The 17,735-nt window shown below is 38.9% G+C and overlaps 1 protein-coding gene across 2 annotated transcripts in view; it reads right to left on the bottom strand.

Moving 5' to 3' along the window:
- The window catches only part of nbas (NBAS subunit of NRZ tethering complex), a 261,417-nt gene that overhangs the window by 207,281 nt on the left and 36,401 nt on the right, over window positions 1–17,735 (bottom strand). For both annotated transcript variants that reach the window (XM_043677491.1, XM_043677501.1), the window contains exons 12-18: window positions 16,262–16,390; window positions 15,824–15,887; window positions 14,788–14,981; window positions 12,713–12,970; window positions 5,770–5,895; window positions 4,191–4,342; window positions 2,758–2,895 (exon numbers count right to left, since the gene is read on the bottom strand). In XM_043677491.1, coding sequence (XP_043533426.1) covers window positions 2,758–2,895; window positions 4,191–4,342; window positions 5,770–5,895; window positions 12,713–12,970; window positions 14,788–14,981; window positions 15,824–15,887; window positions 16,262–16,390 — 1,061 coding nt within the window. The remainder of the gene's footprint in view (window positions 1–2,757; window positions 2,896–4,190; window positions 4,343–5,769; window positions 5,896–12,712; window positions 12,971–14,787; window positions 14,982–15,823; window positions 15,888–16,261; window positions 16,391–17,735) is intronic.

Raw genomic sequence — 17,735 nt, 5'->3', positions numbered from 1 at the left:
GGCAAACTTTGCTAGAATGCCCCCAGTCCCTTCATCGAGATCATTAATATATAATGTGAACAGCTGCGGCCCCAACACTGAACCCTGCGGGACACCACTCGTCACCGGCTGCCATTCCGAAAAAGAACCTTTTATCCCAACTCTCTGCCTTCTGTCAGACAGCCAATCCTCAATCCATACCAGTAGCTCACCTCGAACTCCATGGGCCCTCACCTTGCTCAGCAGCCTCTCGTGTGGCACCTTATCAAAGGCCTTTTGGAAGTCTAGGTAGACTTCCACTGGGTTTCCCTGGTCTAACCTACTTGTCACCTCTTCAAAGAACTCCAGCAGGTTTGTCAGGCACGACCTCCCCTTACTAAATCCATGTTGACTTGTTCTAATCCGACCCTGCTCTTCCAAGAATTTAGAAACCTCATCCTTAATGATGGATTCTAGAATTTTACCAACAAGAGAGGTTAGGCTAATTGGCCTATAAAGTTTCCATCTTTTGCCTTGATCTTTCTTGAACAAGGGGGTTACAACAGCGATCTTCCAATCATCCGGGACTTTCCCTGACTCCAGTGACTTTTTAAAGATCTCAACCAACACCTCCGCTATTTCCTCAGCCACCTCCCTCAGAACGCTAGGATGTAACCCATCAGGGCCAGGAGATTTATCAATTTTAAGACCTTTTAGCTTTTCTAGCACTTTCTCTTTTGTAATGGTAACCATACTCAACTCATACTCAATGATGTGCCATTCTTCCCTGGGATTATTATACCCAATTATTTTCCATTTCACACACTTGTACAAAGGAAAAATAATAGCTAATAACATTTCATAAGCAGGCATTTGCACATTCTCATGTAGCTTAGTTGCTGGTTCTGTAGTTCAGCGGTTTGAACTCTGGTCTTATAAACCAGTGTTTATGAGTTTGTTTCTTACTGGGGCCTGAGAGAATTTAATGCAGGGTTACAGGGATGGGGTAGGTGTGGGTGGGGTGCTCTTCAGGAAAAACAGTGTAAACTTGATGGACCGAATGGCCTGCTTCTACATTTAAGGATTCTATGATCTGATTCTATGATAAATAATAGAGTTAAATTAAATATCGAAGAAGTGCCAAAATTCAGCAATCCTTTAAGCAGGTGAAAGGGACAATGGATGCAACGAAGCAGAGTTTTAGCAACCAAACCTCAGTGATATCTTGAGATCTCAAAATTAGGTATAGCCAATTTAAGACAAAAATCAGGAGTAATTTCTTCTCTTCGAGGATAGTGAATTTATGGAATTTGTTTACTGCAAAGGATTGTAGAAACTAGATCATTAAATTCAAGACTGAGACAGAAAGATTGTGAATCAGTCAGGAAATTAAAGGTTATGAAGAAAAAGCAGACTAGTGGAGTTGCGGACTATCAGATCTATCATGATCTCATTGAATGGCAGAGCAGACCCGATGAGCTGAATGGCCTACTTCAGCTGCTACACCTTGTGATGTATTGGAATTTTCTCAGCATTAGAAGACTTGCTGAGGCTCCACGCAGTAAATTATAGACATAAATCCAAGCCCAGAGTTGAGAAAACACTAGCAGTTTTCCATTGCAATCAAAGCTCCATGCAACAGAAAAAAATGAGCAAACTCTTCTTCCAACAGGCATTGCAGCGCTTCATCTCAAATATAGCACACAAAGTTAGTCATATAACATTGATTTCAATTCTTCACAATGCTCTTGCCTTTTACAGTTGATACTTTTTCAATCTCCAAACAAATTCTTTGCAAATGTACAATTAGAACGGAACTCTGCACAGTTTTTACTTCTGGCAATTCTCATTAGTGCAGTCAGTCATCCTCCAGGGATTTGACAATCATGTGATTCCCACAGATAACTTATTCCAATGCATACCCATAGTATTCACAAATCTAAAGCACTGAAATTTACATTTCCCCTACAGCCAGGACTGTGGCCATCATTCGATACAAGAATCTTTCTTAATGCTAAGCAGAAGGCAGGATAAGGACTCTCTGCCTGTGGGAAAAAAAGCTGATGGATTTATGCCAACCCACCAAGTTGTCTAGATTTGTACTTTACACCAAATCTCTTCAATCTCTGAATTTACTGGTCAATTTGCACATTTATATTGGTGTGCATCAGTAACAATGCATGAATTTAAAGTAAATGCAGGTCAGTTGATTGGCAAGATTGCACAATAATGGCTTCAACAAAATAGGGTGATCAATATTTTAAAATTATAATGCTTGGAAATATCACGAAACACAATCAACTGTCACTATAAAGTCTTCCCTTACTCTGCACGATGTTTTCTAACATTACATATACTAATAGTGGACAATAGTTTTTAAAGCTAGTTATGTGATTTGATGTGAAAATCAAAGCTTGACCAGAAGTCAGGATTACACATTAGTCCTATTCATAAGTGAAACATTGGGAGCAAGTTCATCTCATGAAATAAAGAATAGCTAAGTGCTTTGCTGAGATTTTGCATTTCAGTATATTAAGTTTATGCTAGCCATACATTACACCAGTGTGGATTTTCAGAGCTACAATGTCAAGTTAGAGCAAGTGAGATATAAACTGCTCGGACAACATTTGAGAAACACACAGCAATTAGGCATATAACTGCATACAGAATCAAAGAGTATGGTGCTGGAAAAGCACAGCCGGTCAGGCAGCATCCAAGGAGCAGGAGAGTCGACATTTCAAAACATGAGCTCTTCATCAGGAATCAGGATAACTGCATACAGTAACTATTGTTACTCACATGGAAAAATTTACACATTGCAGCAGCTCCTGTCTCTTGGCTGCCTCTTTTTCTTTTCTCTTCTGCATCTCTTCAACTGGTGACATATAATCTTCGTAGGGGAGATCATCAATATCTACATCTCCAGGCAAAATAAATCTGTTAAAATGAAAGAGAATATTTCTCCAAGAACCAAAAACTGCTTCAAACTTTAATGTATATCATTATAAAGGTACTGTTTCAATAAAGTAATGCACCTGTTCAAGAGGTTTTATTACAGTGTGTAAAAATATTCTCCCAGTGGCCTACATTTTCTGAACAATGCAGTAAACCAGAGTAGATTTTACAAGTGTTGTAAAAAAAAATTTAGTTGCCATAAAATTCAAATAATTGAAAAGAACTTGTGAAACACACTGCCTCTGAATCATTAATTATTTTTATGGTATGTAAATGATAGATTTATAGGGTTCTTTTAAAAACTTTTCCAAAATGAAACTTCTTTAGAATAAATTAAAGCAAGTCATAGATTTGAGAAAATACAGCAATAAAAACAGAAAATGCAGTTCTGATGTAAGGTCACAGAGCTAACTGTTAACTCTGGTATTTCTCTTTCTACGAATGCTGCCTAACCTGCTGGGTATTTCCACTATTTTCTGTGTTCATTTCACATTTCCAGCAACCATAACATTTAAAGTATTGTGTACATAAAGCAGTATAAAATGCAGAAAAACTTGGGGTAGAGTGAATTGTTCTGAATAGTCTGAAACCAGCTCAAAATTCAGTTAACCAAATTAGAAACTCAGCAGGTCTGCCAGCATTCATAGAGAAGATTAACAGTGTTAAAACAGAAAGACGGGGGAGATGGAATTGAAATTTTCCTTGCTGTTAGTGGAAAATAAAAAATATATAGACAATTGTAAAACTTGAAAGGGTTCACAAGAGATTTACAAGGATGTTGCCAGAGTTGGAGGGTTTGAGCTAAAGGGAGAGGCTGGAGCTATTTTCCCTGGAGCGTCAGATACTGAGGGGGGTCCGTATACATGTTTATAAATTATCAGGGACATAGATAGGGTGAATAGTCAAGGTCTTTTCACCACAGTAGGGGAGCCCAAAACCGGAGAGCATAGGTTTAAGGGGAGAGGGGAAAGATTTAAAAGGAACCTAAAGGGCCAACTTTTTCATGCAGAGGGTGGTGTGTGTATGGAATGAACTGCCAGACGAAGTGATGGAGACTAGTACAATTACAACCTTTAAAATTCATCTGGATGGGTATATGCAAAGGAAGGGTTTAGAATGATATGGGCCAAATTCTGGCAAATGGGACTAGATTTATTTTGGATATCCAGTCAGCATGGATGAATCAGACAAAAGATTTGTTTTCAGGCTGTACAGCTGTGACTCTTCAATAGTTCGGACAAATAACTAGCAATTCACCACTGCAACAGATGACAAACCTGCCTCCATCTTCTCCTTTTCCTACAGCAATAAGTGCTTCAAGGTCAGTCCCTTTCAATCCATATTGAAGCAGTTCTCTTGCTGCATCAACATTTTCAGGCACTCTTTCCACACATTCATGCAACACCCATGAACGTTTCTTAATTTTACTCTGTGGGGAAAAATGAGCAGAAACAGCTCAAATAAATATCAGATGCGTGAGCAAATTCAGGATAGAGAGGGACCAAAATGAAAGCATGAAACTACACAATTTGATCACCAAAATTAATAACACAAGAAAACAAAAATCAGAGCTGCAAGTGTAGAAAAGATATTAGATTTAATTTGAGTCTATTCCAGCAGAGATTTTAAAAGAGAGGCAAGTACCTAAAGTGATGGTCCCTAACCAAGGGGAGGAAGTGATCTCATGATAATATCACTGTGCTAGTAATTCAGAACTCTTGTCATAGGGATAAAGGTTTGAATCCTGGCATATGTTGAAATTTGAATTCAATAAAATCTGGAACTAGAAGTTGAGACTCATGTCCCAATGTGGCATACTCTACCTGTTTCACTAATGCCCATTAGAGAAGGAAAATGGTATGTGTTATCTGGTCTTAGCTCCACATGACTGCAGACACAGCAATGTACTTTCAGAAATGGCAGAGGAAACCACTCAGTTCAAAGGCAATTACAGGTGGGCTACACCCCATGCAAGCACGAAAAAGATACCTCTTCGTTAGAATGTAAGAGGGGTTTGGTGATTAAAAACAGGGAAATCTTGTTATACCTGCAGTGGGTGTGGTTGAGGTTGCACCTAGTCTACTGCATATGGTTTTGATCCCCATATTTGAGATAATACAGGCTGGTTTTAAACAGAGATTGACTGGGGTAATTTCTGGGACGAAGGGGCTGACTTATGAAAAATGGCTAAACAAGTTGGGCTTTTATTCATTGGACTTTAGAAGAATGAGGGGTGATTTTACTGAAGTGTACAAGATTCTAAGGGGACTCCACAGGGTAGATGTTGAGAAAATATTTCCACTTGTGGAAGAAACTCAAACTAGGGTTCATGGTTACAAAATAAGGGGACTGTCATTTAAAACCGAGATATGAAAGATTTTCCTCTCTCAAGGGTTAATGGATGACTGGAATTCAGAGAGCTGTGGGAACAAAATCGAAAGTATTTAAAGACCTGGGTGGTAAATCTTTGAACAAATCAAGGACCTGAGGCTATCTGAAGCTGGTACCAAAGAGGAATTGAAGCCTGCACCTAACCAGCCATGATCTTATGAAATGGTGGTGCAGGCTAGATGGGCTGAATGGCCCAATCCTGTTCTTGTTTCGTGCGAAAGATCCAAGTAGAGAATTCAGGCAGAACTTTTTCCACACAGAGGGCAATTATCATATGGACACATTAGCTGGTAATATCACTGAACAAAACCAATCAGGCAGATTCAAGGAGCAAAAAGTTACCGATAAGAAAATCAGCATTATGATCAAGCAAAATACAAAAAAAAAGTACTGAGCAGTAATCAAAATACAGAAGTAATTTGCAGCACTGAAAGAATACCAAAACATTGCAAACCATTAACATACCAGGTAGTCCTGAATAGACGCAAGATTCACGGGGGATTTTCTCCACTGTCTTTGATATACTAGATCACTGTCAAGATCATAGGCTTGTGCCAGAGCCAGTGCTTCACCATATTCTTCATTATCAATCTGAAAAAAAGATGGTTTAACAAAATATTTTTAAATACATATAATACATAGTCTCATAATAAAATTATATGATAGTTACAATTTTTTTTAGAAATCCACTTGTCCTATTTTCTTGTCAAAATAATAAATTTTAAAGCTCATCGCCTTTTTCTAAACCAAAAACATATTTTGGGACTATTACAACATCTTTGTTTAAAAGTCTTAATCAAATCCAGTCATTCAGATGATTTTGCCATAAGTAGCCAATAGCAATTCTGGCTGAAGATCTGTGAGCAATGGTATCCCACAGGGATCAGTGCTGGGATTCCCACTGTTTGTAATAATTATAAAGGATTTGGAGATGAATGTAGGTGGCTCAATTAGTAAGTTTGTGGTCGACACAAAGAGTGGTGGAACTATAGATAGTGAATAGGATTGCCAGACGATACAGCTGGATTTATTCAGACTGGAAACTTGGGCGGAAAAATGGCAGATGGAGTTTAATCCAAACAAATGCAAGATGATACATTTTGGGAGATCTGGAGGGATGTATATTGTAAATAGCAGTACCATTAGTAGCATCAACATACAAGGTATCTAGGCGTACAGCTCCACAATTCCCTGAAAGGGGCAACACAAGTGGATAACGTGATCAAGAACGCACATGGCATTGTTGCCTTTATCAGTCAGGACAAAGTGTAAAAATTGGCAAGTCACGTTGCAGTTGTAGAGAACTTCAATTAAATCACCTTGGGAATATTACTGCTGATTTGGTCGATACATTAGGAGAAGGACTTGGAGATGCCGGTGTTGGACTGGGATGTACAAAGTTAAAATTAAACCTGTTGGACGATAACCTGGTGTTGAGTGATTTTTAGCTTACTAAAACAATGTGGAGACTTTGGAGAGGATACAGAAATGGTTGACGAGGATGTTGATTGGTTTGGAAGGTATTAGCTATAAGGAGAAACTGAATAAACCCGATTTGTTTTCACTAGAGCGCTAAAGGATGAGGGACAACCTGATTAAAGTTCACAAAATTATGAGGGGCTTGAAGAAAATGGATTGTCAGTCTTTTTCCTCAGGTAGAAATGTCAATTTCAAGGGGACATACGTTTAAGGTAAAAGGACATACGTAAGGGACATTGGTTTAAGTTAAAGGAGGCAAGTTTGAAGATGTGAGAGGCAAGTTTTTCCTCAGATGGTGGTAAGTGTCTGAAATGTGCTGCCAAAGGAGGTGGACACAGTAACAATATTTAAGAGGCATCTTGACAGATTTATGAATAGGCAGCATATAGAGGGATAGGAACTGCATAGAGGCAAAAGGCTTTAGGTTTAGAAAGGCATCATGTGTCAGCGCAGTCTTAGTGGGCCGAAGGACCTGTCCCTGAGCTGTATTGCTCTTCGTTCTTTGGTACAACAGCATGTTTATAATTTACTGCACTATGAAGTTCTGAGTTGCGAGTTTGATCTGATTCACCACAATTGGAAAGCACCAAGCAGGACACAATCTGATTAGTGTGGGGAAAGTGTCAATTTTCACCAAACTGCTTTTTACAGTCTTAACAACCACTGAAGAACAATACAAGTGAAAGCCTGAGAGAGCAGCATCTCATGTTCAGATAGACAAGGAGACAATCAGTGAAAATTGGGGACAATATTTCATCCTCACTAACACTCAGCACTGGAACCCCCCAGGGGTGCGTACTCAGCCCCCTACTGTACTCACTGTATATCCATGACTGCGTAGTCAAATACCAGACTAATCCCATTTGCAAGTTCGTCGATGATACCACCATAGTCAGTTGAATCTCAGGTGGCGACGAAACAGACTGCAGAGAGGAGGTGGAAGACCTGGAAAAATGGCGCACTGAGAACAACCTAGCTCATAATGCCAGCAAAACTAAGGAACTCATTATTGACTTTCGACAGGATGCTACTCATGCCCCACTACACATTAACAGTGCAGAGGTGGAACGAGTGGAGAATTTCAAGCTCCTGGGAGTGGTCATTCACAACAAGCTTTCTTGGACTCTTCACATGGAAACACTGGATACAAATGCCCAAAGTCTCTTCTTCCTCAGGCAGCTGAGGAAATTTGGCAAGACAGCCAATACCCTTGCCAGCTTTTATAGATGCGCAACTGAGAGCATTCTGTCTGGATGTATCTCTACCTGGTATGGCAACTGTACCAATCAAGATCGGAGACAGTTAGAGAGTGATGAACTCAGCCTGGACAATCACAAAGGCCAACCTCCCATCTACAGAATCCATCCAGCAGGCCTGCTGTCAAGGAATGGCCACCAGCATTCTCAAAGATCCTGGCAATGTTTTTCTCCAACCGCTAACATTGGGGAGAAGGTACAGAAGCCTGAACACATGCATCAGCTGATTTCAACAGTTTCTACCCAACTATTGTTAAAACACTGAACAGACTCACAAACTCTTAACATTCGCCTGTACCTGTGTTTTTGTTTTTGCCACTGTTTACCTATTATTTACTTACCTATGCTAGTTAACTATGTAATCTGCCTGTATTGCTCGCAAGACAAAGCTTTTCACTGTGCCTCAGTACATGTGACAATAAATTCAATTCAATTCAAGTATAATGATAAAGAAAAAAATAATGGTCAGACAAAATGGCAAATTACAGCATAAAAAAAAAACTTAGGGTTGGATCTTCTAAGGAATGACAATCCAGCCGTTCTTTACTACCGAAAGAAGGTAATTCACATTTCAGAGCGGATACTCTGCTCAGGGCTCTCTCAAAAGTGCAAAGTCATACTTCCATTCTGACAGTTCTTCAATAGCACAGAACAGTCAATGGAAGACAAACCACACCCCTTTTTAATAGCAGTCGAGTGGTATATTCTGACATTCATCGGTCCTGACAGCCACTCTGATAGGTGTTAAATGATACATAAGTAAGGTAATTATGATGTTGGGTGCTGGGAAGTAGAGTATCATATGGATAAGAGGATCTGATGCCAGCTAGGAAGGGTTCCATCTTGGGAGCAGGAAGCCAAGGCTAGGGCACCAGGTGAGTATTGGCAAAGTTGCCAGATAAGTAGAGTGCCAGCTGCTGAGGATGTCAGGTACCAGATGGGTAGAATATCAGATGGGTCGGTTTGTCGCCGTATAGGGGGCAAGTTAGCAAGGTTATCAATGCAACGCTTAGGTAGGTTGGGTGGGTGAGAGAAATCAGGTCTGGCAGGGAAGGGTGAGAGAAGTTGCTTTCAATGGTGTGGGTAGGAAAGGAAATCAGATTGGTTCCAGTGGCAATAAGGAGTTTGGGGCTGGGAGAGATTAGGTCAGGATCAGTAGGTATAAGAGGTATAATTGAGTGTTCTTGTGGAAGTATACATTTTCTGAGAGACCATTTTATTGAATTTCATCAGAACCTCCCAAGTATCCTATTTAAAAGTTGATAAAAGGCATGGTGGAATTTTCGTGGAGACAATTCTAAACTCCAGATGATTCTTTCAGAGTTTACTAAGATGGTGGTTATCATAAGGTCCCCACGTGCAACTCGCATCTATACTGGAATAACTGTCTGTCTGCCCGTGGCAAAATCTAGTCCACAACATTTTAAAGAAACACATTTGGATGCATAAGATAGAGGTAGAAAGTACCGAGGGAAATACAGCATTAATTTCATTTTGTACCTGTCAAGTAAAAAATCAGGTATCTTGGGGAATGGAAGATGAGGAAATCCATGGAGTCATACTTATACAGCCTTGACAAAGTGATTCAATTTTACTTTAGAAGATTACACAGAAACTCATTCCTAACTGGGTACTGTTCTATATCCACAAATTTGTCTAGTATACTCAAATTTTAATTTTCTCAGGAACATGAAAACAAACAAGTTTATAACCATTTATCCCTCTCAAAAAACTTATGCATAACATTTATTTATACAAATAGAAACATACATATATATGCATCCACATAAATTAAATTCCTTATGCAAGTTATGAAATTTTTACAAATCACTTAGAGTAAGCTTCAGATGAGGAGAAATCATTGAACATGTATTAAAATGACAGATTCTCCCTACTTTTACCTATCAGTTCATTACAAATACCAATCAATCCAGTTAGCTTTTGGTGTGCAGTTGTCTCCAAAGGACTGTAATTAAATGGAGTATAGTAACATAAATCAAATTGATTCTGAAACAATCAACCAAATTCAACACATCACAGAGAAAACTACTCGTTAAGACAACTTGGCATGCCATTTAGAAAAGCTCAAGGTCACAAAACAAACAACAGTTTGATCATTGGTCAATTTATTGGAGTTCTTTGAGAAGTAACATATGTTATGGATAAAGGGGAACCAGTGGATACACTGCGTATAGATGTAGGTTTGCTCGCTGAGCAAGAAGGTTTATTTTCTTGAAAATGAAACCTCTAGCTCAGTGAGCAAACCTACATCCAGAATCTCAATCTGAGCTATAAATCTTCTCAAAACTTGCTAATACTGCTTCTAGATTTCGAAAAAAAATTATTTGATAAGGCACCACATCATACTGTAGAAAATTGGGGGGAGCACGGTGGTTGTGGTTAGCACTACTGCCATACAGTGTCAGGAACCCAGGTTCAATTCCAGCCTCTACTGGGAGAATCTTGAACTCGGGTTTACTGTTTTAAAGTCAAAGGTTTAGGATAGAGATGAGGAGAAATGTTTTATCACTAAGCGTCATATGTCTTTGAATTTCTTTCCGAAAAGACATTGGAAGCAGAGTTTTTGAATATTTTTAAGACAGATGTAGATCAATTCTTGATAAGCAAGGAAGTGAAAGGTAATCGTTCTGAAGTGAGACAGTGAATTTGTTATTATCCAAGCTGATGCTAATTCTAGACAAATCAGATGCCATAATAAAATAGTTAACCAAAAATAGTTAACTGCTAAGCTTGTTTAAATCTGACAACTGTAAAACCCATGAAACTTTACTTCTATTGAATTTTATTCCAAAGACACATGCGATAATTATTACCAATTTTAAGTTATATTATGCCATTCTTTGCATATAATAAGTTTGGATGATAATAATTTAGTTAATGAAATGTCTAATTTATTTAAGCAAAATAGGTCGATAGGATAGTAGAGAAGGCGCTTGGTATGCTTTCCTTTATTGGTCAGAGTATCGAGTACAGGAGTTGGGAGGTCATGTTGCGGCTGTACAGGGCATTGGTTAGGCCACTATTGGAATGTCATGTGCAATTCTGGTCTCCTTCCTATCAGAAGGATGTTGTGAAACTTGGAAGGGTTCAGAAAAGATTAACAAGGATGTTGCCAGGGTTGGAGGATTTGAGCTATAGAGAGAGGTTGAACAGGCTGGGGATGTTTTCCCCGGAGCATCGGAGGCTGAGGGGTGACCTTATAGAAGTTTACAAAATTATGAGGGACATGGATAGGATAAATAGACAAAGTCTTTTCCCTGGGGTCAGGGAGCCCAAAACGAAAGGGCATAGGTTTAGGGTGAGAGGGGAAAAATATAAAGGAGACCTAAGGGGAATTTTTTTTTAAAAAGAGGGTGGTACGTGTATGGAATGAGCTGCCAGAGGAAATGGTGGAGGCTGGTACAATTGCAACATTGAAGAGGCATTTGGATGGGTATATGAATAGGAAGGGTTTGGAGGGATATGGGCCGGGTGCTGGCAGGTGGGACTAGATTGGGTTGGGATATCTGGTCGGCATGGACGGGTTGGACCGAAGGGTCTGTTTCTGTGCTGTACATCTCTATGACTCTTATGAAATATGTTAAGATAAATGAGGTCCTTTGTTGGACAGGAATGGAGGGATTTAAGTGTGGACATTCAGAAGTTCAGAAGGGGAAAAATGCAATGACAAAAACTTTACTGGAAGTACATGTAGGTTTACACTAAGACTTCGCTTTAAGTTGTGCCCATCACTCAATGTAATTTTGTTTCAACATTGTTTGGAGGCCAGCATCATTATGGGTTCAAAGTCATTTCCTCTCATCTGACCTTGTCTGCCAGTTTTCTTCCTCCCACTCCCACATCCCAGATTTGCTCCCCTCTTGTCTCCCAAAGTTACCTCCCCTGTACTGATTCCTCCCCCAGGCTTTGCTACCCTTTGCCCTTGCCCCCAACACACCTTTGTTTGCTTCCCCCTCCAGCCTTGACACCATCTGCCCTTAAACTAAGGGCAACCTCTTTTTCATTGAAGCAGTTTCCTTTCTAAACATGATTCAGAACTTATACTGAAGGGCTCCATTTTGTGGAAGAGGTTGATTGGTGCTGGAACTCTGCAATTGCCAGCACGACTTCTGCCATTAGTTGGAGCCTAGTTAATTTAAAATTGCAGGTAAGTGAGTAAAATTACAGTAATGTGCAGAGTATTTACTGTACTGCATTTTGTCCATAGTTAACAGTGAATGTTATTTTGTTGGTTATTTTAACTAGGAATGCACAGTGTTACACATACATAGTATAGTATTTCAACTTGTACATTGTCTTTCTGCAGGCAAAAATATCTGAAGGAACCAAACTCTGACTTTAGCACTGATTCAGATGGGAACCAATAATTCACAAAGTTTGCACTTCAGAAATGCACTATTCATAAGGACTTCTGTGCAATTAAATTATATGCTGCCATCCAAATTCAAGGGATGTAAATGAGCAAATTGTTCTATTCAGCAAATAAATTACAGTAACAAGTGCATCTTTCAAACCTTGGGTTCACCACAGCTTCCAAGGTTTTGTTGATTGTGTAACAGTACGATCTGGTTCATAACGCAAAAGGATGTTCTCTGGTTAATTCTTATCAATGCTATGTTTGTGAAAAGTATCAGATCAAAACATATACTGACCTTCCTTTGATACAGCTCCTCTGGAGTTGTCGACCTCAAACTTACTAGCCTGTAAGTTTTACTGATTGTTCGTGGTCGTTTTCGAGGGGGAGCAAATCGCTCCATTTCTGTCAAATAATACAAGCCCTGCTTCACATAACTAAAATATCGAGCTTTGGCAGAGGACTCATCATCCGAGTCAGATTCTTCATCGCCTTCATCATCTTCTAATGTATTAGTTTCCAAACGATGCCTCTTGTAAGCTACTTTCTGTTCACACTAAGAAGAATGTTAAAGAAAAATAGTGTATCATTCTTACAGGTTCCAGTAACCACCTTTTGAGAAGGTAGTTAGTCGAACCGGCGTTAATCACAGTTAACTCGAGTGGAGGCGAGAATGGATTTTGAGATGGAGCAATTAAGTTGGACTGCATTGTTTTGTGAAGGAGCACCATGTTTTTTTTGGAAATGTATCTCAGAGAATTCGAAAAAGATGACACATTATTCATTATAAATAAAGTAATAACTGTGATTGTTGCCAATCTACCACCTGCCAGTTTAATCTTTTGTTCCTCTAGTGAGGGCTAAGCAAAGATGAAGGATAAAAGAATGGCTAATTCATGCAAACCTTCCAAAATTCTGTAAACTCTAGCAAGATTGTGGTTGTAACATGAATCTAACAACACCATTCAACAAAGTAGGGAAACAGAAGAACCTTCAGACTGGATAGTAAAGCATGTCATTGGGAAATCCTCCATTATCGAGGAAATCGCAGGACATGTAAAACATAATTAAAGAGAGTCAACATGATTTTGTGACAGGGAAACCATGTTTAATAAATTTATTAGAGTTCTTTCAGGATGAATCAAGCAGGGTGGATAAAGTGAAACTCAGATGGAGTGCATTGCAATTTCCAAAAAAGAGCATTTGATAAGGTGCTACATGAAAACCAACAAGTCCAGATGGTATACAAGTGTGGATAGATTGGTTAACTGATAGGAAAGACAGTTAGAATAAATGGATAATTTCCATCTTAGTAAACTATAACTGGGGTCACTGTTGGAGCCTCAGCGCTTTATAAACTATATTAAAAATGACTTGGATAAAAGGACAGACTATAGCTTAGTCAAATTTGCCAAATTTATCAAATGGATTACTGAATGGTGGAGCTGATGTGCTAAATGGCCAATAATCCGGTTTCTATTTCTTATTATCTGATTATCAAGATGGGCAGTTAATAAAAGCTTTAGTCAAACATATCAATTTTAAGAAGGTTGTTAAGTATGCAAAAAGATCAGTAGAAATGGTTAATGGGAGAGTTGAATGTGGTCCAGAAATTGAACCCAAGATATCACTCGTGGCAGAATATCATTGCTGAACTGACCATAGTCAGAAGACCAACATGCATACATACTTTAAGACATCAAATAAAAACAGCACTCATCTATCAAAGGGTTTGTAAATTGGGTTATGGTTCATAAGCATGTTAGTGAACAACATATCAGTGAGATCACTAAGTCGAGAAAAGGTTGGATTCTAATATTATCAAATGCAAAGGTACTGTTTATAAGAATGAAGCATGATCAGCAGAGATATGTGCTGAAGAAATCTCAATCAAATAAATGAGAAAATGAAGAGACCATGGGATTTACAGTTCTGGGGCAAGTTGGAAATGTCAACATGCAATATCTTGCTTTCCCAGCCGAGGGAAGTGTATTAGATGCTTAGGATCAATGAACCTTTCCCATCTTTGACATGTTTAATCTTCTTGAAATGGGCTTCCCTAATCCTTTCCATCTCTGAAATTGGAAATTGCAGAAATGAAGAAAGACTCTGTGTTCAGAGTATGCCATTATTTTTGAGTCCAGGATACTAGTTTTATTTCTGCTGCACTATGATTAGATCTTGAGTAAGATGGGGAGAAAAAATTAGATTGGTTGGAAATAAACTCAGTCACGAACATGTTAAATAATTTGATCAAAAAGTCTAAGTTACAACAGCAAAACAAAACGAAAAATAACTTTTAAACAAGTTTCAATAGGAATAGGCTTTTTTTTTTAAGTTTCAATCTAGTAAAATACATTTTACATTCAGTACCTCTAAACACATGAAGCTTCCATTATGAGCAGCACCGACTTGAGGAGAAGGTTCAAACCATTCACAAGACTGTCCAAGCAAGTTTTTCAACGTCCTCACAGATGATACAGTTAAAGCACCAGAACAGCGAGCCAGAATAACTGCACTGTCAGACCACCAGTTTATGTCACAGAGGGGGTAGAATGATGATCGATCTAAAGGACGGGAGAAAATATAAATTATGTGTCAAGATCATTCAAAGCAACAACATAAAATGGTCAGACACGATTAAAGATATATTTAACTATCTGTAAGAGCAAAGGAACTTTAAAAATGAAAACACTTAGCAGGTGAGGTAGTATCTATCAAGAAATGTTCTTTTCATTGCAGATTTTCTGTATCTGCTTTTAATTTTATCAATACATAGATCCGAAGACATTCTTTATTGGAGTCGCTATCAACTTACAAAGATGGTGGATGTAGTGGTAATATCACTGGGCCAGTAATTGCCACAGAGTGCAGTGGAGGCTGGGACGCTAAATGTCTTCAAGGCAGAAATTGATAAATTCTTGATGTCAAAAGGAATTAAGGGCTACGGGGAGAATGTGGGTAAGTGGAGTTGAAATGCCCATCAGCCATGATTGAATGGCGGAGTGGACTCGATGGGCCGAATGGCCTTACTTCCGCTCCTATGTCTTATGGTCTTATGGTAATCCACAGGCCCAGGCTAATGCTCTTGGAGCACATGTTCAATTGACTGAAGACTACTGGCCTTGCCAATGACGACCATAGAGTCATAGAAAAATGTTTTGTAACATCTTGCTGTCAGATTTATTTTCAAATTACACACAGTTTAAACAAATCATGAGAGCGAGGGCTTTATTTTGTATAAATGGAGTCCGTTCATAACATACTGCACAACAATACAAGAAAGGGAAAAAGGATGAGCTATCTAATTACAAGTTATTTCCTACAGCAGGACTTTGAAAAGCAAAATAGAAATAAATCTCGATTAAAAATCCGAAAGAAGTCACTCCTTTATTCAGGAATTGGATACCTTTTATTTTCTTCCTTTTCTCCATACATTTTGTCCACTCCGGGTTAATGGCATCATATCCAACCTGGAAAAAAAACAAGCACAGCTGTACATTCCAAAGCTATGTAATAGCCATCTTGCTGAAACTGAGAATGAAGCACCACTTCCCACCTTTGCCAATCTCAGTAAATTCCTTGAGCCCTTACACCTCTCTTTATCAACCAGTTTGCTACACATTCTGCTGCATGCTCCCTGAATCCAAACGTTCTAATATTAATCATGAATCTACAATGCAGTATTTTGGACGGTCTGTGGAAAATCCAAAAAGTTTGTCTACTCTTGACCCTGCACTTTTACAAACTGCATCAGGTTGATCAAACATAACCTTCTCTTTAGAGATCCATACTTACTGTATCACACTATGCTTTCTCTGTATTAAAGAGAACTTACAAATTCTACCTGCATTTCTTGTTTCCATTCTTTCTGGTGCCTCAAGGAGGGAAGCTCCCATAAAGTCAGCTGGCCAGATAAATGAATGACAGCCAGGATCGTCCCATCAGGGGACAAACTCATTTTGAAAACCCCATCCTGAAAAAAATAAACACAATTGTTACAAAATAAAAACCCGAAGAACCGCAGACACTGTAAATCAGAAACCAAAACAGAAATAGTTGGTAAAGCTCAGCAGGTCTGGCAGCATTTGAGGAGAGAAATCTGGGTTAACATTTTGAGTTGAATGACTCTTCCTCAAGACTGGTTAAAAATGCTGCCATACAATATCTGACAAGGAAAAAATTTTCAACAATGCTCAGATTCTGAATAAATTTCTATTAATATATCAGTATTAATAGCTTCAATAAATTAAGTTTATTTTTCCAGTCAAAAATGAAAATTACAGCTCACAGGATCCATACATCTTCCTTTATATCAGTGCAATACTGATTAAAATTTGCTTAGAAAAATAAAAATCAGGATATGCACATGGATAGCACGGTGGCTCAGTGGTCAGCAGTGCTGCCTCACAGCGCCAGGGGCCTGTGTTCAATTCCACCCTCAAGTGAGAGCCTGTGTGGAATTTGCACAATATCTCAGTGTTTGCTTGGGTTTCCTCTGGGTGCTCCAGTTTCCTCCCACAGTACAGAGATGTGCAGGTTAGGTGGATTGCCCATGCTAAATTGCTCTGGAGTGTGCAGGTGAAGTGGATTAGCCATGGGGAATGCAGGGTTACAGGGATATGGTAAGGGAGGGGGGGGGGGGTGGATCTGTGTGGTATGTTCTTTGGTGGGATGTGTGGACTCGATGGGCCGAATGACCTGTTTCCAAACTACCTTATATACTTGAGTAATAGTCAAATTTTTAAGATCACTTTTTAAGGTTAAATTTATGGGGTCAACTATTACATCGATACTACTTTTAATGATTTGGAAACAGTGTCAGCTTTTATTTCCTTCCATGAATCAATGATCCATTCACACATCAGTGACAGTGATGGAGCCCTCAATACTGCCTCCTTTTGTGTATGTTTTTTCTCCATCATGCATCCAGTTATTCCACTTCCTTCTCATCATGTCCTTAAATGGCTTATTGGTACTAACATCTATTGTTTGTAAATCTGCCAGGATTTACAGATACGTCACTGTTACGGGATTGGATGTTACCAACAACATTCTTCGTGAGATGTGATCTAAACTGGTCCCAGATGAGTACAATTTTTTCCTTGCATAGACCACCAGGTTATAAATCCCAAACTTCCTTTATCCATTTTTTACACCCACGTGGATGCATATGGATGACAATTCTTTTTGGAAATTTCTCTTTTGGCAAACTTTTTTCTCTTAAAAACAGCCATCAGTTTTAACTGATCTGGTCCTTTTCCATAACAATCCTGCCATCAGCCATACAAGAAAGAACTGAAGTAAACCTACTTTCCTCA

Source organism: Chiloscyllium plagiosum, chromosome 3 (assembly GCF_004010195.1).
Source record: "Chiloscyllium plagiosum isolate BGI_BamShark_2017 chromosome 3, ASM401019v2, whole genome shotgun sequence".
Taxonomy (NCBI): domain Eukaryota; kingdom Metazoa; phylum Chordata; class Chondrichthyes; order Orectolobiformes; family Hemiscylliidae; genus Chiloscyllium; species Chiloscyllium plagiosum.
The sequence above is the reverse complement of the archived record's forward strand: the minus strand, read 5'-3'. Positions and strand labels throughout refer to the sequence as shown.